This window comes from Salmo salar, chromosome ssa15 (assembly GCF_905237065.1).
Source record: "Salmo salar chromosome ssa15, Ssal_v3.1, whole genome shotgun sequence".
Taxonomy (NCBI): Eukaryota; Metazoa; Chordata; class Actinopteri; order Salmoniformes; family Salmonidae; genus Salmo; species Salmo salar.
The window spans coordinates 89457401-89478967 of record NC_059456.1 but is presented as its reverse complement, the minus strand read 5'-3'; the positions used below and the strand labels follow the sequence as shown (position 1 = coordinate 89478967).

Genomic DNA, 21567 nt, shown 5'->3' with positions numbered 1-21567 from the left:
GCTGTGCTAACATAATTGCAAAAGGGTTTTGTAATGATCAATTAGCCTTTTAAAATGATAAACTTGGATTAGCTAACACAACGTGCCATTGGAACATAAGAGGGATGGTTGCTGATAATGGGCCTCTGTACGCCTATGTAGATATTCCATAAGAAAATCAGCCCTTTCAAGCTACAATAGTCATTTCCAACATTAACAATATCTACATTGTATTTCTGATCAATTTGATTTTATTTTAATGGACAAAAAAAAAATTCTTAGTGACCCCAAACTTTTGAATGGTAGTGTACATTTACCCTGTCTTGGAGGTCCTCATAACCTTTCAATCACATTTAGAAAATGTTATACTTAAGTTTTAACTAATGTCAACACAACATTCTCAGCATGCAAATGTGGAGCATAAGAAAGCAGATTGGAATACATCCCCATCATGTTTCTCTCCAGATTTAATGGAAATTTGCATTTGAGGATTGTATTGTAGTCCCACTATTAGGTGATATAGACACACATGCCATTTTAATTTAATTCATAGGACATTTGAACAGCATTTAATCATACAAACACAACCATATATTTTTTTACACTTTAGAAAGTATTCACACCCCTTGACAATTGAAAATGAATTACATTTAGATATTGTGTCGCTGGCCTACACACATTTCTTGTTAACAAATTATAGTTTTGGCAAGTCGGTATGAACATCTACTTTGTGCATGACACAAGTCATTTTTCCAACAATTGTATACAGACAGATTATTTCACTTATAATTCACTGTAGCACACTTCCAGTGGGTCAGAAGTTTACATACACTAAGTTGACTTTGCCTTTAAACAGCTTGGAAAATTCCAGAAAATGATATCATGGCTTTAGAAGCTTCTGATAGGCTAATTGACATCATTTGAGTCAATTGGAGGTGTACCTGTGGATGTATTTCAAGGCATACCTTCAAACTCAGTGCCTCTTTGCTTGACATCATGGGAAAATCAAAAGAAATCCGCCAAGACCTCAGAAAAAAAATTGTAGACCTCCACACGTTTGGTTCATCCTTGGGAGCAATTTCCAAACACCTGAAGGTACCACGTTCATCTGTACAAACAATAGTACGCAAGTATAAACACCATGGGACCATGCAGCCGTCTGTCACGCCCTGACCTTAGAGAGCCGTTTTATTTCTCTTTTGGTTAGGTCAGGGTGTGATGTGGGGTGGGCATTCTATGTTATCTATTTCTTTGTGTTGGCCGAGTAGGGTTCCCAATCAGAGGCAGCTGTCTATCGTTGTCTCTGATTGGGAATCATACTTAGGCAGCCTTTTCCCACCTGTGTTTGTGGGTAGTTGTTTTCTGTTTTGTTATTCTGTACCTGTACCTGACAGAACTGTGCGCTTTCGTTTTTCCCTTACGTTATTTTGTTTGAGTGTTTTTTGATAATAAAAATCATGAACACCTTACCATGCTGCGCTTTGGTCCACTCCTTCCGACGAAACCCGTTACACCGACGTACCGCTCAGGAAGGAGACGCGTTCTGTCTCCTAGAGATGAACGTACCTTGGTGCGAAAGTGCAAATCAATCCCAGAACAACAGCAAAGGACCTTGTGAAGAGGAAGGAAACAGGAGGAAACAGGTACAAAAGTATCTATATCCACAGTAAAACGAGTCCTATATCGACATAACCTGAAAGGCCGCTCAGCAAGGAAGAAGCCACTGCTCCAAAACCGGCATAAAAAAGCCAGACTACGGTTTGCAACTGCACATGGGGACAAAGATTGTACTTTTTGTAGAAATGTCATCTGGTCTGATGAAACAAAAATAGAATTGTTTGGCCATAATGCCCATCGTTATGTTTGGAGGAAAAATGGGGAGGCCTGCAAGCTGAAGAACACCATCCCAACCGTGAAGCACGGTGGTGGCAGCATCATTTTGTAGGGGTGCTTTGCTGCAGGAGGGACTGGTGCACTTCACAAAATAGATGGCATCATGAGGTAGGAAAATGATGGGGATATATTGAAGCAACATCTCAAGACATCAGTCAGGAAGTTAAAGCTTGGTCGCAAATGGGTCTTCCAAATGGAAAATGACCCCAAGCATACTTCCAAAGTTGTGGCAAAATGGCTTAAGGACAAGGTATTGGAGTGGCCATCACAAAGCCCTGACCTCAATCCTATAGAACATTTGTGGGCAGAACTGAAAAAGCGTGTGCGAGCAAGGAGGCCTAGAAACCTGTTTCAGTTACACCAGCTCTGTCAGGAGGAATGGGCCAAAATTCACCCAACTTATTGTGGGAGGCTTGTGGAAGGCTACACGAAACGTTTGACCCAAGTTAAACAATTTAAAGGCAATGCTACCAAATACTAATTGAGTGTATGTAAACTTCTGACCCACTGGGAATGTGATGAAAGAAATAAAAGCTGAAATAAATAATTCTCTCTACTATTATTCTGATATTTCACATTCTTAAAATAAAGTGGTGATCCTTACTGACCTAAGACAGGGAATTTTTACTAGGATTAAATGTCAGGAATTGTGAAGAACTGAGTTTAAATGTATTTGGCTAAGGTGTATGTAAACTTCCGACTTGAACTGCATCTGTATAAAGTAAGAATTGTTGTGGACTAGACTGACCCCAGGCATGACGTCGCTCTAGTCTAGCCTCTGGGACACATTGTGGCTCTTTGTCTGAGGGCACATTAATATTGCAGATTTAATTAATGGCCTTGGGTTAATATTTTCCTTTTGGATGGGGCTGTGTGGTCACATGGGTGTCTTGTGATTATACAGAGATGGTGGCAGCTATCCAACCGTCTACTAGATGAAGTGACAGAAAAAGTCAGATTCAAAAATAAGGGCTGAATATAGCTTGGGCGTGCAGATTTCACGATTGTCTGAGAAATACTTTGCACTCTCATCTAACAAATTGTCTATAAAGAGAGTGCAAATTATAAACTTGTTCGTTTCTCTATCAAATCTTAACCCGTCTGGCACTTGGATATCACAAAACATGATCAGTACTGATCAACACAGAGACAGCTGTGTGAGGGATGTTTTCTTTGCCCCACCCAAACACTGAAAGACAAAACTGTGTGAAGTGATGTCATAACTACTGCTTATGCAAACCAGCTGTGTGACCTTATGGGCTGCATGGGATACCATGGTGTGTGTGTTTGTGTGTGTGTGCGTGCGTGTTCGCAGTTGAGCTTTAACACATTTCCCGCGAGCCAAAACCTTGCCTGTATATCTTCCCTCCATCACAGCAGATAGGACTGAGTGAAGTAAAGAGAGAAGTATCTAATTAAGTTATTGAGAGGGCTACAACTTTTGTTTACACAGGAAATTAGATGAAAATGTCATGATTTATTAAAAATGTATTTTATTTTCCAAATGTATTCTTATCGTGAACTTTAGGATGCTAGTAGAATTAAAACAGTCATTCTGGAATGTAAAAAAATACAGAAAATTAATTAAAAATAGAACTGAAAGCAAGGTAACACTTATGCGCTGAAATGTTCTCGAAAACGGCAGTTTCTTCCAGTTAGATACCCAGCAGTACTCACTGTTTTGCTGAATTTATTAAAAATAAACATAGTGTTGTAATGTTATGTATAATGCAAATTGTGACATTCCCCTTAGTTCCTGATTTAAAAGGTCAGCAATATGACTTCATCATACCCAGCGGAGCGACTCTCTGCTTGTAGATATTTGTAAACAAGAAGTCACCCTGCTGTGTATACAGTGTACTTTAACAATAGATTGGGCTGGGTTGTTAAGAATGCCATTCTGCAAAAATGTAGTATTGCCAAGCTTTGAACGACATATATTAGGGCAACTAGGCTAACAGCATGTATAACACACACTAAAAGAGACCCAAACACTACCTTGATGTCACAAAAAGCAGCAAGTAGTTTGTCCATATGATCACTCCTCCTCCCTATACAATATACAGTATCTCCACATGGCAAGCTGGTGAAAAGGATTTCTTTGGCTTAGAACAAAGCAAGTGTGAATACAGAAAAACAAACAGAAACATCATATTATATAACATTGTTCCGTAGAATACTGTATGTATTAAGTGTCTAATTATATACTGTTACAAATGTATTAAAAAGAGAATAATACTGACTTATTTAAAAGGACTGGCACACCTGACCTCTTTATATACACGACACTGTGTCCCAGACCTTATACACATAAGTCTGGTATGGTTTTCAGCAGTCACCATTGTGACACTGTGTGGATCTAGTTTTTCTAACTTCTGTCAGGCCATTGGCTTATCTGGGTTTAGCTTGCAGTAATGAAGGGGAGAATTCCTTCCTGCTTCGTCTCCTACAGATTGATACAATGACATTAAGCACCAAAAGAAGACCCCTCTCCAGGTCACTACTGGGGACCTATCTCCCCAAGCAATCACCTTGTCTGCTTATTTTAATAAATTGTATTCTAAATTTTTTTGCTGACACACATGTACATTCTCGCACGGACACAAAGACACTCACATGCCAACACACATCCGCCTGTACACACAGAAAACAAGCACAAACACACACTGCTTTTACACACACAGCAACACTCCTTACACGCACACACAGAACACAATAACACAAACACAACCAAACTAGCTCAGCTTCCACTCTGATAAGTTTGTAAACAGATTCAAGAATGTGTTATTTTATTTTCTCCTTTTTATGATCAACTGAGGACCAATTTGAGTGGTAGTGATGCAGTGCTTCAATTTATGGTTAAAGGATTTATGGAAGGAAGCTTAAAACCTGATGACATGTGCAGGCAGGGCCCCTCCTGGGCATTGAAAATGACCACATGGTTGATGTGACCCAAGCTGCAGTCTTAGAGCCACTGGTGATTGACAACACTCCCTCCCCACAACCCAGTACTAACCCTGGCCCAGTCTCCAGCCCTGTATGACGTCAGCAACCCAGGGACAGGGACACAGCCCTCGGCATCATCATCATTCACATCATCATCAACACCTGTTCATTGTATTCTTATGGCTACTTTACCATGGGATTGTCCCTCTATTTGAATTGTTGAGGCATGTAGTCGAAGTGGGGCACACAGAGAGTCTGAAGGAGTGTTTATGTGAGGGTTAAGAGGGGTAGTTCTAGTCCCTAATGTCCATGGTAGGATGGGGTCTCTGGGGTGTTCTGGGGAGGAAGGGTTGGTGTTGGAGGAGGGGTGTGGGATCTGATCCATTCTTTTCCAGGTGTTCTCAGGGGTCTTCACAGCTCTGTGTCTGCCGTCTTGGTGGTGGAGTGGCCGTTGGTGGGAGGGGGCTGGGTCTTGGCGGCCTCTTGGGAGTCCCCGTTAGCAGGCTTCTCCAGGATCTCAGGGGGGTTGAGAGGGGCAACAGACACCAGGGTGTTTCCGTGGTTCTCCTCATCGACTGGGTACGCCTCCTCAGCCTGCACACATACACAAACACACACAGTCAACATCAACAGGCTGCTCGTCAATGATAAACAAACATGATGTCTTTCCTCCACTAGCAGCACTGTCTTTGTTACTCTGAGGCACATACCCGGTGGAGGGCCTTTATCATGTGACATCACTACTGACTGGTCTTAGAGAAAAGTAGCTGTAGCTTTTTGACCAGGAGATGAAACATTTGTATGCATACATGCACACACGTACACAGACACACACACACCAAACACACACTCCTCATCTCATTACATTGCTCCACGGCACAGTTGGCTTATGTTCAAGGTTAACCAGTGGTGCTAAAATGTATAATAAAGTAGTATACAACCAATGAATTACAAGCTAAAGTCATACACAAATGAGATCTAGAAAACATGCTAATAGCTCTAGAGTAATACACCTAGAGGCCTAGAGGTAGAATCAACCAGAAACAAGTCGTTTTTTGGGGTATCAGCCAGTGTAGTAAGAGATAGAAGGTGAACTGACCAGCCTCATGCCCTTGGCATTGTGTCCACGGTTGTTCTTCATATAGTAGCATCCGATGATGGCAGCAGCCAGCAGCAGGCCAGTAATGAGCAGGGGCACCAGCACAATGGGAGTGTGTGTTCCCCACTGAGGAGCTGCCTCCACTACACCCAGCTACACACACACACACACACACACACACACACACACACACACACACACACACACACACACACACACACACACACACACACACACACACACACACACACACACACACACACACACACACACACACACACACACAGTGAGAGAGAAACAGACAGACAGAGATAGAGAGAGATCTTTGGTAATAGACGGAGCCATATCCCACTGGGCAAAACGTGGTTGATTAAATCTTGTTTCCACATCATTAAAGCATTTTTTTCCCTATGTGGTGCCGTTGACTCAACATGGAAAAATGATTGGTTTTACAAAAAGTCAATGTAAGGGATTGTTTTTTTATCCCAATTTTAAACTAAATCCAATGTCATGGTGAATTTTTTTGTTGATTTCACGCCAGTTGGCTCAACCAAATGTAAATCAAAAATAGACTTGAACTGATGTCTGTGCCCAGTGGGATCATAGTGACACCAGTTTAAAAAAATTGTTAGGACATATCTTATAGAGTTTTATACGCAAAGACACACACGGAACACCTATAAAAGACAATAGGCTCAGCTGGCAGCCATATTGGATTTCGACATAAACAAAAGCATAGAAAAAATCTGGAAGTTGTTGTCCCTAAACGATGGTGTATAGATGGACCATACACTTGCGAAATGTGCCACCGATAAGTTAGTATAAGTATTGAAAAATGGACAGATGAAGACGTCAGGGTGCCAAAAGCAGTACAAGAAAAATAACATTCACGACATAGAAGGTAAGATGATGTATCAGATTGTTTACATGCTTGCTCATCTGTTTGTCGGTTTGTTTGCCTGCTTGCTAGCCAAGGTTAGCCGATCTCGTCCTCAGCTAAACAGCTAAACTAGCTAACTAATTGTTAATTCAGGAATGTGTCAACTATGAAGACATGGGCTGTTTTCAAGTACGGCTTAGCAAATGTGCGACCTTACTTGCAAGCCAATGACAAATGCAGCAAATAAATGTTTCAAATAAAAAATATACAATACAGTCCAGTAGAGTAAACGACATTCTACTGAACTGATTCTCTACACTACATTTGCTTGTTTTGTCACAAACTGAAATTAGGCGAACTATTAGAATTTTAGCAACCAGGAAATGGCTGAGCAATTTCTGCATATATATATATATATATATATATATAAAATTTATTTTTTCAATGTATTTTGTTAATATTCTTATTTTAATATAATTATTATTCTACCACATTCTCAGAGCAAAACACATGCCCAACCAACAGTCTGAAAACTGGAAGATACGTGCTTCTTGCAGGAGACGGGGAGACTCACATTTCATTAACATCCCTCCCTACCCTAGCCCTTCATTCTTCACCTACCCTTGCCCCAAACTTCACCCCCCCCAGTCAGCCGGAGCCTTTCAGAATGGAAAGAAGTTGACCCTAGAAACTGATCCATCATTTCCCTTAGGCACTGATCCATTCTTCCTCCCTTAATGCAGCATTACAATTTGGGGTTTGATCATCTGATCCTAGATCAGTGCCTAAGGGAAACTTGCACCGATAGCCCTCCCTGGTTCCCTGTAAGATACTTAGGATTTCCTTGGCATTCTCTGTGTTCCAGCCCTGGCCTTGAAGAGGGGCGTCACAGACTAGCACGTATTTGTGCAGGATCTGCATCCCAGTGTCCCGGAAGTGAAGCCAGTCCTCTTTGCGTTCCGTGGAATCCACGCTGCAGTCCTCGTACTTCACTGCCCAGAAACACATCTCCCCTATGTACATCATCGTCAGCAGGTGGGTGTCTGAGAAGATGCCTTCAGCCAGGAAGTTGGCGGTAGCAGAGTTGTGAAACACCACCCCATCGTTGAGCTTCACGGAGTTTCTCACATGCAGCATCCTCATCAGGTAACGTATGCCCTCCTGAAGACACTTGAGGAAAATGGCTTTGTTCTTCTTGATCCACTGCTTGCGTTGGTGGAGTGTGTGGCAGTACATGTAAATCAGTGCTCCACGTCTCCAGTAGAGGCACTCTAACACCTCTATCCCCAGCACTGACTGCACCTCTTGGGCCGGAACCAGTCTCCCGGCCAGCACCTCTGGCTCTGTGAGGTCCTGCAGCAGCTGTTGGATCTTAAAGGGTGAGCAGTCCTCCGGGAACTCCTGGTCCACCAGCTTGTTTTCCTCATAGAATGAGTGTAATCCTGAAGCAGTTTAGGCAGACTGTTACTCTCCCCCCTTGTCTGTATCGAAGAAGCATTCTGTAAATAGTCATCATCTTGTTTCTCGGTTCTGAGGCTGGCGCACTTATTGTCCAACTCAAAAATCCTTCTCTCCAGTTCGAACGCCTGTCTTCTGCAGTCGTCGGCCATGACTAAAACCGCGATTTCTGCATAGTGCATCTTTAAGAGTGACTGATGACGTCACAGCTATCACGCACTCACAGTGTTAATTAGCCTGACTCCCAAGTTCAGCTAGTCACCTGTGTATGTATGGGCAGAGAATCTCAGTTAACATTATATCTCTAACCGTTTAATCCTTACCTTTGCGTGAATGCACAGAATAAGTACAGCATTTGTTTCCTTGTGTCATATTTTCGACATTGTACAGCATTTTATACACTTGTTTTTATGCTAGCTAAGAAACTACTTTTAGCTACATTTTGCCTGTCAGTTGACTAGCTAGCTAAGTTGTAGCCATTTGTATGTTGTTTTTGAGGCACTGTATTGTTATAGCAGATGATACATGTTTTTCTTGTTTGTTATTGCAAAATATATGTGCCTTATTATAGGCAAGTCAACCCCGTTTCCATGATTTCTGGTAGATCATCAAAATAAATAAATCACTTCACGTTTTTGGAGTCATTCTGCAGTTTTTACCTAATTAAGTAGAATACTATTGAAAATGAATGATGAAAGTTAATTTATATGCCTAAAACACAAGTTGAAAATGATGCTGTTCCTGCTTCCTGTTGACAATAACTTTTAATAAATAGCCCAGTGTCAAAAGAGCGCTTTGAAGTGTCCAAATCAATAAACAGTTTGATATATTGAAAACCTAAATGTACAACCTACACATACATGTGCCGCAAAAGTAATCATATTGCTTATATTGTTTTTTACGGTCACGTTCGTGATGAGAGACGGACCTGGGCGCAGTGTGATTTGAGTTCCACATTTTATTTCACGGTGAAACTTCCAACAAAACAATAAAACAAACAACGAAACGTGACTTACGTGGTGCAACAAGCACATACACAAACAATATCCCACAAAGCTCCAGGGCGGGTCGTAGCCCCCGCCCAGATCCCGGATCCGACCATGGCGCCCGGCTGAACGCCATGCCTGGACTGGGCATCGGCGCAGAGGAAGGCTCCGGCCTTGGAGCGGTACTGGATGCCGTGTCTGGACTGGGCACCGGCGCAGAGGAAGAGTCCGGCCATGGAGCGGGACTGGACACCGTGCATGGACTGGGCACCGGTGAAGAAGAAGTCTCCGGCCTTGGAGCGGGACTGGACGCCATGCCTTTACTGGGCACTGGCGCAGAGGAAGGCTCCGACCATGGAGAGGGACTGGACACCGTGCCTGGACTGGGCACCGGCGCAGAGGAAGGCTCTGGCCATGGAGCGGGACTGGACACCGTGCCTGGACTGGGCACCGGTGCAGAGGAAGGCTCTGGCCTTGGAGTGGGACTGGACGCCGTGCCTGGACTGGGCACCGGCGCAGAAGAAGGCTCTGGCCATGGCACCGACGCAGGAAGCTCCGGGCCGTGGACCGTCACTGGAAGCTCCGGACCGTTGACCGTCACTGGAGGCTCCGGGCTGTTGACCGTCACTGGAGGCTCCGGGCCGTTGACCGTCACTGGAAGCTCTGGACTGGAACCATTGCTGGAAGCTCTGGACTGTGAACCATCGCTGGAAGCTCTGGACTGTGAACCGTCGCTGGAAGCTAGCTCTGGACTGTGAACCGTCGCTGGAAGCTTTGGACTGTAAACCGTCGCTGGAGGTTCCGGGCTGTAGAGGCGCACAGGAGGCCTAGTGCGTGGAGCCGGCACAGGACGTACCGGGCTGGGTGGGCACACTGGAGGCCCGGTGCGTGGAGCCGGCACAGGTGGCACCAGGCTGGGGAGGCGCACTGGAGGCCTGGTGCTTGGAGCTGGCACAGGTGGCACCGGACTGGTGACACGCACTTCAGGGCGAGTGCGGGGAGCAGGCACAGGACGTACCAGACTGGGGAGGCGCACTGGAGGCCTGGTGCGTGGAGCCGGCACAGGACTGGTGACACGAACTTCAGGGTGAGTGCGGGGAGCTGGCACAGGACGTACCGGGCTGGGGAGGCGCACTGGAGGCCTAGTGCGTGGAGCCGGCACAGGTGGCACCGGACTGGTGACACGCACTTCAGGGCGAGTGCGGGGAGCAGGCACAGGACGTACCGGACTGGGGAGGCGCACTGGAGGCCTGGTGCGTGGAGCCGGCACAGGACTGGTGACACGAACTTCAGGGTGAGTGCGGGGACCTGGCACAGGACGTACCGGGCTGGGGAGGCGCACTGGAGGCCTAGTGCGTGGAGCCGGCACAGGTGGCACCGGACTGGTGACACGCACTTCAGGGCGAGTGCGGGGAGCTGGCACAGGACGTACCGAACTGCGGAGGCGCACTGGAGGCCTGGTGCGTGGAGCCGGCACAGGTGTCACCGGACTGGTGACACGCACTTCCGGGAGGGTGCGGAGAACTGGCCAATGACGCACCATACTGCTGACAGGATCTTCAGGTCTAATGTTGTGCAGAACACACTTGACCAACATCTCTTTCATCTCTGTCTCCCCCAACTTCTCCATTGCCTCCCTGACGGTCTCTGGCTCTTTAGGACGAGTGTGGGGATCTGGCACAGGACGTACTGGACTGGGGAGGTGAACTGGAGGCCAGATGCGTGAAGCCGGCACAGGTTTCACCGGACTTATGTCACACTCCTCCAAACGCCTGTGTTGCCGCATACTCTTAGCTAACCCCATTCTCCGGTATCCTTCCTCACACTGTTCCATCGACTCCCAGGCGGGCTCTGGCACTTCCCCCTGCTCAGTTGGCCACCCCTTGTGCCCCCCCCAAAGAATCTTGGGGTTTCTGTGGCCGCGGTCCCCGGCGTCGTTGCTGTCCTTCCTGAGTCCTCTGCGACTCCCGCCAAGGAAGGGTGTCGCATCCACTCATGACATCCTCCCATGTCCAAAACTCCTTTACCTCATGAATACGCTGCTTGGTCCTCTTTTGGTGGGATATTCTGTCACGTTCGTGATGAGAGACAGACCAAGGCGCAGCGTGATTTGAGTTCCACATTTTATTTCACGGTGAAACTTCCAACAAAACAATAAAACAAACAACGAAACGTGACTTACGTGGTGCAACAAGCACATACACAAACAATATCCCACAAAGCAGGTGGGAACAGGGAACCTTTAAGTATGATCCCCAATTAGAGACAACGAACATCAGCTGCCTCTAATTGGGAACCATACTAAGAGCACCAACATAGAAATAAAAAGACTAGAACACCCCCCTAGTCACCATAGAGAGCCCATATGGTCAGGGCGTGATATTTACGAGCATCTTATAAACTGCATATGCACCAAAACCCCTGTTGTTTTGACAAGTGGCAATTAATCACTCATATTGATAAGGGGGAAATCAAGTTGTATGCGCTGTTGAAACTAGCACAACTCAAAAACCACATGGAAATATTGTTTGCATTACTTGTTAAAGGAAAACCGGCTGAAGACAACCAGCTACATTTTGGAGTGATGCATTTTGATTTGGGGGTCGCCAAAACGAAAAGAGAAATGCAACACTTTGTCAATTTGTTAATCACTCATATTGATATCACTTTGAAATCAATAGAGCGGAGCAGAAACTTGTACGCGCTCTTTAAACTAACACTATTCAAAAGGCCACAGTGTATCTGGTTTGAATCTGAGAATAATTTGTATATCACTGGTTAGAAGAGAATTTGCTGTCATTTAAATTCTAGAATGTTGGATGGAAGTGTTTTTTTGTTGTTTTTTTGCTTTGTTATTTAACTTCAATGAATCACGATCCGCCATAGGATATCAACAGTGACACGTTGCCTGTTATTTGAGTGATAATTTGACTCTCAAATCCATGTATTGCTGTGAGGCTTTTATACACAGAGCACCCAAATGTTCCCTGCCATTTGAGTTTGAAAATAACAGTGTAATTCCTGAAACCACCGGCACCTATGACAGAATCAACGGTACAAAACCAATGATATTGATCTTTTTTAAGCAATCGATTTTGTGTCATTGTGATTACTATAAACGTTGACACTAATAGCACTAATCTAAGGTAAAAAGGATGTGTAATTACCATCAATTCAATGTGGCAAGGTTGTTCATGTACAGGAAATTAGCACAAATAATCTTATGTAGCTTTATTGGACAATCTCACAGCTAAATATGGCACAGAAACCTAAACATTTATGGTAAACTTCAATCAAGATTAAAGACCAGTTAACTGTAAAGGAGCAGTGCCTCTCCAGAGCACAATCTCTATCTCTTTGCCTGCTTACACTACCAGGCAAAAGTTTGGACACACCTACTCATTCAAGGGTTTTTCTTTATTTTTACTATTTTATACAATGTAGAATAATAGTGGACATCAAAACAATGAAATAACACATATGGAATCATGTAATCATGCATTCTCTCAACCAGCTTCATGAGGTTGTCACCTGGAATGCATTTCAATTAACAGGTGTGCCTTGTTAAAAGTTAATTTGTGGATTTTCTTTCCTTCTTAATGCTTTTGAGCTGATCAGTTGTGTTGTGACATAGTAGTGGTGGTATACAGAAGATAGACCTATTTGGTAAAAGACCAAGTCCATATTATGGCAATAACAGCTCAAATAAGCAAAGAGAAACAACAGTCCATCATTAGTTTAACACATGAAGGTCAGTCAATCTGGAATCTTTGAAAGTTTCTTCAAGTGCAGTTGCAAAAACCATCAAGCGCGATGCTGAAACTGGCTATCATGAGTACCGCCACAGGAAAGGAAGACCCAGAGCTACCTATGCTTCACAGAGTTCAAGTAACAAACACATCTCAACATCAACTGTTCAGAGGAGACTGCGTGAATCAGGCCTTCATGCTCAAATTGCTGCAAAGAAACCACTACTAAAGGACACCAATAAGAAGAAGTGACTTGCTTGGGCCATGAAACATGAGCAATGGACATTAGACCGGTGGAAATCTGTCCTTTGGTCTGATGAGTCCAAATCTGAGATTTTTGGTTCCAACCGCCGTGTCTTTGTGAGACGCAGAGGAAGCGAACAGATGATCTCCGCATCTGTGGTTCCCACTGTGAAGCATGGAGGAGGAGGTGTGATGGTGTGGGGGTGCTTTGCTGGTGACACTGTCAGTGATTTATTTAGAATTCAAGGCACACTTAACCAGCATGGCTACCACAGCATTCTGCAGCAATACACCATCCCATCTAGTTTGCACTTAGTAGGACTATCATTTGTTTTTCAACAGGACAAAGACCCAAAACACACCTCCAGGCTGTGTAAGGGCTATTTGACCAAGGAGAGTGATGGAGTGCTGCATCAGATGACCTGGCCTCCACAATAACCTGACCTCAACCCAATTGAAATGGTTTGGAATGAGTTGGACCACAGAGTTAAGGAAAAGCAGCCAACAAGCATATGTGGGAACTCCTTCAAGACTGTTGGAAAATCATTCCTCATGAAGCTGGTTGAGAGAATGCCTGATATAGGATTACAATTTTAAAAATCCAATAGATAACCCTATCACATTTTGGAACATATCCTACAGGATTTTATCCTCTAGGATAGAATCATATAGGAGTCCAATGGGACTGGTTCCAAAATCTGATAGGATTTTCTTTTGGATCTTTAAAATTGGAATCCTATAGGATTTCTTTACTAGGGGTTAAGCCATGCCACACTGGCTGTATCTATGGAGGGGACGCTGGGAAGCTATGGGAGATTCCTCTATAGAATTAGGAATTAGAATACTAGAATGGACATGAACCTTCTTATGATGGTGCAAAGATCAGCCATTTTGGTCAGGGAGTTGGTCAATCATGGTTTGCCAGTGCTGTGATAAGATATTATGTAAAACAATGAATGTGAAGAATTTATCTGCACTATATGCGTGTTAGCCAGCTAGCCAGACAGTTTTAGAGGAATGATTCCGTACATTTTTCAAATGAACTTACAACATGAAAACATTCCATTCAAACAATGCAGTCAAGCCACAGTCACACACTGGCTAAAATTAGTTGATGATAAGACGTATACAAGTTGTTAATGCAACAAGTACTGATATTGTATCATATAATAGCACTCACAGCTTTAAAAGAAAGATAATCTGAGACATTTCTGGTCTTTTACATACATTTTAGAGGCTATTTATACATAAAATGTATATAAAACCCATATAAACCGTATTTATAAATAAATTACAATATTTTAGCTTGACTATAATTCCATAACAATTGCCAATGCATCACATGCCTACTTTTATTTTCCTGCATAAGTTGCATCACCTATGCCTCTACTGCCATTAATTCCAATTAGACTGGTTTTGGATTTCTCCCTGACCAAGATGGCTGCCATTTTGTCCCCATTATGGAACTTTTAGGGTTTATGACATAGCCCCTCTAGTAATATAATAGGATCGCTCTGGATTCCTCACTCTGGTGCCTGGGGACTGTTCACGTCATGGTTAGTTCACTACCCGGCTTTATGCCAAGCCTGTTATTTATATTAATCCAGATTGTGATTTGTAAGTGGGGCCCTGCATAGCATTCCACTGCCTGGTTGGTTCCCTACATTGTCCATATCTCTCTCTTATAAAACTATCATGGTACCTGTGTCGCAGTCCATTTAGAGTTGTGTACATAAAAGATAGCATGTGAATCAATACATTTTCCCTTCCATCTATCGCTATGGGGATGATGACTATTCAGTAGCTACAGTTGTTAAAAGTGACAGGGAATAAGAAGAAAATAGTCCTAGTTTTCTGCTCCCATATGTATGAGTGTGTTGAAGTGGACATACCTGGCCCTTGATGCCTTCACTGACCAGGCTCTCTGACAATTCTTTGACACCACCTGTAAGGAGAGACCAATGGGAGTTAGAAAGATACCTTCTTGGTAATTCAGTGAAATATTCAGATTGTCTAGATTAGAATACTATAGCGTTCAAAGAAACTCATTACTGAAACATATTGTTATGATTATCATTATTATGAAACCTACCATCAGCGCGTGTCAAAACCAATGTGTTAGAGTTCTCTTCCTGGAACACTTGAAGGTTGCAGTCCCCTGTGCACCAGGCTGAATCCTCCAAGATTCTCTTGGTCTCCAACTATGGGAAAAACATGTCAGTTTAACGATCATATATTGTTATGCTCAACTCTCAACTATGAACACAATGATTTATGTGTTAAAACCACATCACCTTGTTGATGACACTGATATCTAATCTGTTTATTCTCACAGAAAGCCAGAGGTCCACAGAGTATTTTGGCACGCCCTGTTCCAGTGACCCAAAGGGACTGGGCTGCGCCGACTGCTGTGGTTCTCCTAAGCAGGGAGGATGTCTATCCTCATCTTAACGTCACCACACCAAACACACAATGACGGTCATGGTTTGAGCCGTCTACAAACATACACTCTGCTCTCTTTCTCAGCGTTCTCTCCCTTCCTCTGTAGAGCTAATGCCTCTCAGATGCTTCACAGTAGACTTGCAGTGTTAAATGCTGTGTGGGTGTGCGTGTGAATCTGTCCAGCTGAGTGTGTGAGTCAGTGTGTTCACCACGCCATATGCCTTTGTGTTTGCGTAATGGAAGATGGATAGCGTCGAATGGAAAACAGCTCGTCGACCACACCCCATCTCTCTCTCTCTCCCACCTTGGTCTTGAACTATAATATCATCACATTGCACAAGGATCTTGGGATGGGAGCTCTTCCTCCCCACTCTGTGTAATGCGATCCAGACAGCGCTTCTCTTCCCCATAGGCCGCTATGTGCAAACACAGCATCCTCAGTCAGGAGTTCCACATCTACAGCTACAGCCTGGTCTCCCCATAACGCTGAGCTATCCTATGGGTAGGAAGGAAGGAACCCTGCACATCCCACATCAGCTCCCCATCCCTACTACTCCCAATGAATTCTACCCTACAGTACTAAGCTAATCCGTGTTTAGTATCCTGTCTCCCTCTCGTCTTCTTCTCTCTGCCTCCTGTTCCCCCCTGCCCCCCCCTCTCCCTGCTTAACCAGTAACTCATTAAAGCTACGCTCAGGATCTCTAACGTTCGTCACAGTGGGCCTCTCTCAGGGATGACCTCAGCCTCACTATTGGCAACCACAACACGATGTCTGCATTTCTATTTATTTTCATTTAGATTGAAATGGGCTCTACGAGATTGCCGTTTGTGATTGACATCTAAGGCCTTGAGTGAGACTGGTGTGTGTGTTCTTTATAGTAATTGTGTTATTATTAGCTGCTGCCATTTATAGTTTTGACTGAAACCTCAGAAAAGGGGACAGCGTTTCTCATGGGAATTTACAGGGATGTTTTTTAGAGAACACATTCCAGGACTTTTCTCATTAAGAGATTTTCCACTACTTTGGAGTGGATCTCGGTTCATGGGAACGGCTCCGTGGATAGAAGGTGATAGATAGACATTACTCTTGTCTTATCAAGGCTTTCCCAGCAGCTCACCCACTCTCTGTGAACGCTTATCTTTTTCCACTTGTTTCAGACCTGGTCCCCAGGCCAATTTCTCTGGTTGAATCATGCTAGGATTAGCAGGCTAGACCCACACGTCAATCCCTTATTGTTATGATAAGGTGTTTGTTTTTGTACATGGGTACATGTCTTCATGGAATTATCATGTAATCAGTCAACACTACCATGGTGTTTCATTCCATCTCACACCGAAGGTTCCACTACACCAGTTCCACTCTACACACCCTGCTGTTCTTCCATTGACCTTTGGCCACTGGAGCACACAGAGACGCCCAGGGAGGAAAGGTTGTCCTCCTCCCCGTTTGTCTTCTGTGACGACAGACGGACGGATGATTTAGAACGGCTAAAGAATGTCTGAGAACAGATCTGCCTTTATCAGGCCCCATATTTCCAACGAGCTATTTGGAACATATTCATCTTAAACATATTAAGTGGAATGAGACAGAGACTTCCTCCGATGCCAAGGCGCTGGGAGCCAGATAAGGGCCAGGGTATATGAAACGTGGCACCAGGGCTGAAGGGTAAGAGGCCTCATGTATGTCTGTTCGTCTCCCAGGCAGTTGGCTGGTACAGGCTGATAGCTCTGTAAGGGCTGTGGTTGGAAACAGAATGTAGTACAATACACACCGTGGTAGAGGCAACTGTACCAGAGGGCAACTGTACCAGAGATACCCTTGTATGCGGCTTAGACTGTATTGTTCTGTTTTATGATAGACGAGAACTAGGTGGGGTGGTAGAGCACACAGGCTAATATGGTATGGGAGAAGTCCATAAGGAAACATTTCATAATGACAGTAAAACATGTTGCTACTCACACAGCTGGTTTCTGAAGAAAGCTCCACCTTGACTGCATCCTTGTCCTTCACTGCCTCCTTGTCCACACACTCAACATTGGGCTGCAGAAACACAGAGACTGCATAAAGCTTTCACTCAAGTGTTGACATCATCAGATTCTGTAAGTTTGTCTCTCCAGTCAATCACAATCTGCTACATTCCCTCTACATTGAGTTATGATATGGGGAATTCAAAGTTAATTTGCTGTCCTACAGTTGTGTCAAGTTGGCTGGATGTCCTTTGGGTGGCGGACCATTCTTGACACACACAGGAAACAGTGGCGGTTCTAGACCATTTCAACTGGGGGGGCCAAACTGGGGCCAGGAGTACTGTTAGAGGGGCCAGTTACATTAGATGCTATAGTTGTCATATCCTTTTCTTCACTGCATTGCAGGCATTAGCAGGCAAAAGACCATGTTCATAATCATTAGTGTTCCGCGTTGCCACTGTCTAATAACGGGTGTAAAAAAAGAACGATAGCAAAAATGTGTTATGTAAAAATTATTTGTGGCATTTAGGGGGGCCACAAGGGGGTCCAAAAATTTTGTCACAGGGGCACTGGCCCCCCCTGCCCCCCCCCAGAACCGCCCCTTACAGGAAACTGTTGAGCGTTAAAGAAAACAGCAGTGTTGCAGTTCTTGACACTCAAACGGTGCGTCTAGAACCTACTACCATACCCTGTTGAAAGGCACTTAAATATTTTGTCTTGCCCATTGACCCTCAATGGCACACATAGACAATCCGTCTCAAGGTTTGAAAATCCTTCTTTAACATGTCTTTACCCCTTCACCTACACTGATTGAAGTTAACACCTAGATAGTCTATGTCATGGAAAGAGCAGGTGTTCCTAATGTTTTATACACTCAGTGTATATACTAGATGACTGACAGGGTGCACTGTTTTGAATCCAGCGTGCCTCCATCTTGGAACTCCCCCACCGTTGTAAAAACATATTTTGGAAGCTATAGAAATTTGTTTTTGACACGTTTATTATATTACAGACACCTTAATGCATACTTTTAAATGATATTATGTGAGATAAACATAAACAATTTAAATATATAACATTTTTCTCAAAGTATAATTTTTTGAAAGTTCTAATGTTACGGTCCCCACTACAACAACAAAATACTTAAATAAATGTAATTTTGCACTTGAAACATTTAATTGAAATACTGTAGAATTCCATTCCTTCCTATGAAGGAATGCTTTTTCTGAGAGGAGTGCCAATATGGCTGACCAGTGGCTTCAAAGCCTCTCATTGGCCAATACATAGCATCAGCAATTCAGGGTTTATATACATCATTGTCCTGAACTGTCTTTCAGAATTTCATTATGACACAGCATCTAAATATATTGTAGGCATTCCCCATTAGTTAGGTATTACTCACATTCACAAGAACCTGTGTCTTGGGTACAACCAGTGCATCAGTTGCTTCAGTGCCCTGTGTGTCTACACCAGGTCCAGCCGTGGTTCCAGAAGATTCACCTACTGCTAAGGGGTCACTGTTTGGCACCATGGAGGAGAAGGCAGTGTCCTGGTCTGATCCAGGAGCACTGTTCCCAGTAGTGTCGTAAGCTGTGGCGTCGGTGACGGTAGTGGCCGTGTCGTCTACAGGGGATTGAGGGATTGCGGTGGCATAAATACCATAAAAGAAATGTTTACATTGAAAACATATTTTATACACAAGTGAAGCCGCTCCGAATAGGCTACCCAGTCCCCTTCATGAATCCTCCCAATCCCACCCCACCCTATCCTAACCCAGTCACCTGATGTATGTCAATAGAAGTGAAGAAGAAAACAAACAAACAAGACAAACATTCAACAGGTACTGGTAGAGACGAGCAGGCAGACAGGACAACATGATAATAACAGACTGGACAGGCAGACAGGACAACATAACAATAACAGACTGGACAGGCAGACAGGACAACATGATAATAACAGACTGGACAGGCAGACAGGACAACATAACAATAACAGACTGGACAGGCAGACAGGACAACATGATAATAACAGACTGGACAGGCAGACAGGACAACATAATAATAACAGACTGGACAGGCAGACAGGACAACATGATAATAACAGACTGGACAGGCAGACAGGACAACATAATAATAACAGACTGGACAGGCAGACAGGACAACATGATAATAACAGACTGGACAGGCAGACAGGACAACATAACAGTAACAGACTGGACAGGCAGACAGGACAACATAATAATAACAGACTGGACAGACAGGACAACATAATAATAACAGACTGGACAGACACCACAACATAATAATAACAGACTGGACAGGCAGACAGCACAACATAATAATAACAGACTGGACAGGTAGACAGGACAGCATAATAATAACAGACTAGACAGGCAGACAGGACAACTTAGTAATAATAATCTGGACTTTGGACAGGGATGTTATTAATGTCTTACTTGTGACTGTAGGGTTGTAGGTTGCATCTTTGAGTACTGCTGTATCAGAGCTGGGTGTATCTGTGATGTCCGTATCAGGTGCAGCAGAGGGATCAGTGGGGTCAACTCTTTGAACTCGATCTGAGAGAGAGAAACAAAAATGAATCAATACAGTAGACCTGATACTGTCCCACTGTTCAGAGCTTAATGCAACCTTACCTCGCATCCTTAGTGCAACCTTACCTTGCAACGTTAGTGCAAGGCCTTTATGTCCTGTAATGATTGTAAAGCATGTCAAACAACCAATGAAACGGACAATGCAAGACTGGTTTTGCTTCACATAGGCTAGTGACAGAATTGTACTAACCCTTCCACTGTAGGGAGCGCTCAAACTTTATTTAGTATTCCTCTCTTTCAGACAGTAGCTCTGCACTCTCTACAAACAATATTCTAAAAAGCGCCGATGGTAAATTACTGTTATAGCCCGGCTGTAGGTATCCAGAAGGCTAATCTGTGGGATGAGTTTTGGCATGTGGGTGGTGTGTTTGTGTAACTGTGGTTCAGGGGTGGAGGTCAGGTTAACACTGCCTGGCCCCTATGACCGACACCCTGCTCCAACGTGCTTGGAAACTCTGACCCTGGCAATTTGATTGGGGTAACTCATGGGTACACTCGGAATGGCTGCCTGGTATCGTTATGCAATAATTTCCATGGTATTTTGGAATGTTCTATCAACTGATACTCAAGAGTTGATATTCACGTAATAATAAGGAATTCCCCTCGACCACGCCCAGAAGTTGGGGAAAACAAACATTCTTTCCCATTGACCCCCAGTGGTAAAAACCCAACATTGTTTTTTGTTATACAGAAATCACAAAACATGCCGATAAGCTGCTGTGTTGTTCAACGTACATGTAACCAGGTTAAAAATCCTGACCTACGGTTCCTAATGCTCCCACATAGGGAAATAGAACCTGCGAGAAGAGCCCTGAAAATGTTGATCATTTGAACGTGGAGTACAGGGCTTAACATGTCTCTCAAAGAGGCTAAAAAAAGATTTGGGCTTGGAAAGTTGAATATTTGTAGGAGTCGGGTAATTGATCGGGTAATTGATTAAGGGAGGAAGATTGGAGGGAAGGAGAGGGAAGGTTGAAAAGACTGAGGGAGGCAGAGGTTTGAATATGTTGAAGCTAGCAATAACAAGGGAGAGGGTATGTCCAGGAAGATTGGTGTCAAGTTCAAATCAAATGAAAGTTTATTTGTCACATGCGCTGAATACAACAGGTGTAGACCTTACAGTGAAATGCTTACTTACAGGCTCTAACCAACAGTGCAAAAAAGGTATTAGGTGAACAATAGGTAGGTAAAGAAATAAAAACAACAGTAAAAAGACAGTGAAAAATAACAGTAGCGAGGCTATATACAGGCACCGGTTAGTCAGACTGATTGAGGTAGTATGTACATGTAGATATGTTTAAAGTAACTATGCA

At 43.9% G+C, this 21567-nt stretch overlaps 1 protein-coding gene and 1 pseudogene across 1 annotated transcript in view; both read right to left on the bottom strand.

Moving 5' to 3' along the window:
- Positions 1-3345: 3345 nt before the first annotated feature.
- Positions 3346-21567, bottom strand: part of LOC106572541 (uncharacterized) — a 45256-nt gene continuing 27034 nt past the window's right edge. Inside the window, exons 3-9 of the mRNA XM_014146792.2 lie at positions 20099-20218; positions 19046-19266; positions 17636-17716; positions 15326-15434; positions 15126-15178; positions 5918-6070; positions 3346-5412 (exon numbers count right to left, since the gene is read on the bottom strand). Of these exons, the coding sequence (XP_014002267.1) occupies positions 5230-5412; positions 5918-6070; positions 15126-15178; positions 15326-15434; positions 17636-17716; positions 19046-19266; positions 20099-20218 (920 nt within the window). The 3' untranslated portion in view covers positions 3346-5229. The remainder of the gene's footprint in view (positions 5413-5917; positions 6071-15125; positions 15179-15325; positions 15435-17635; positions 17717-19045; positions 19267-20098; positions 20219-21567) is intronic.
- On the bottom strand, positions 6140-9472 carry LOC106572542 (UPF0600 protein C5orf51 homolog; annotated as a pseudogene).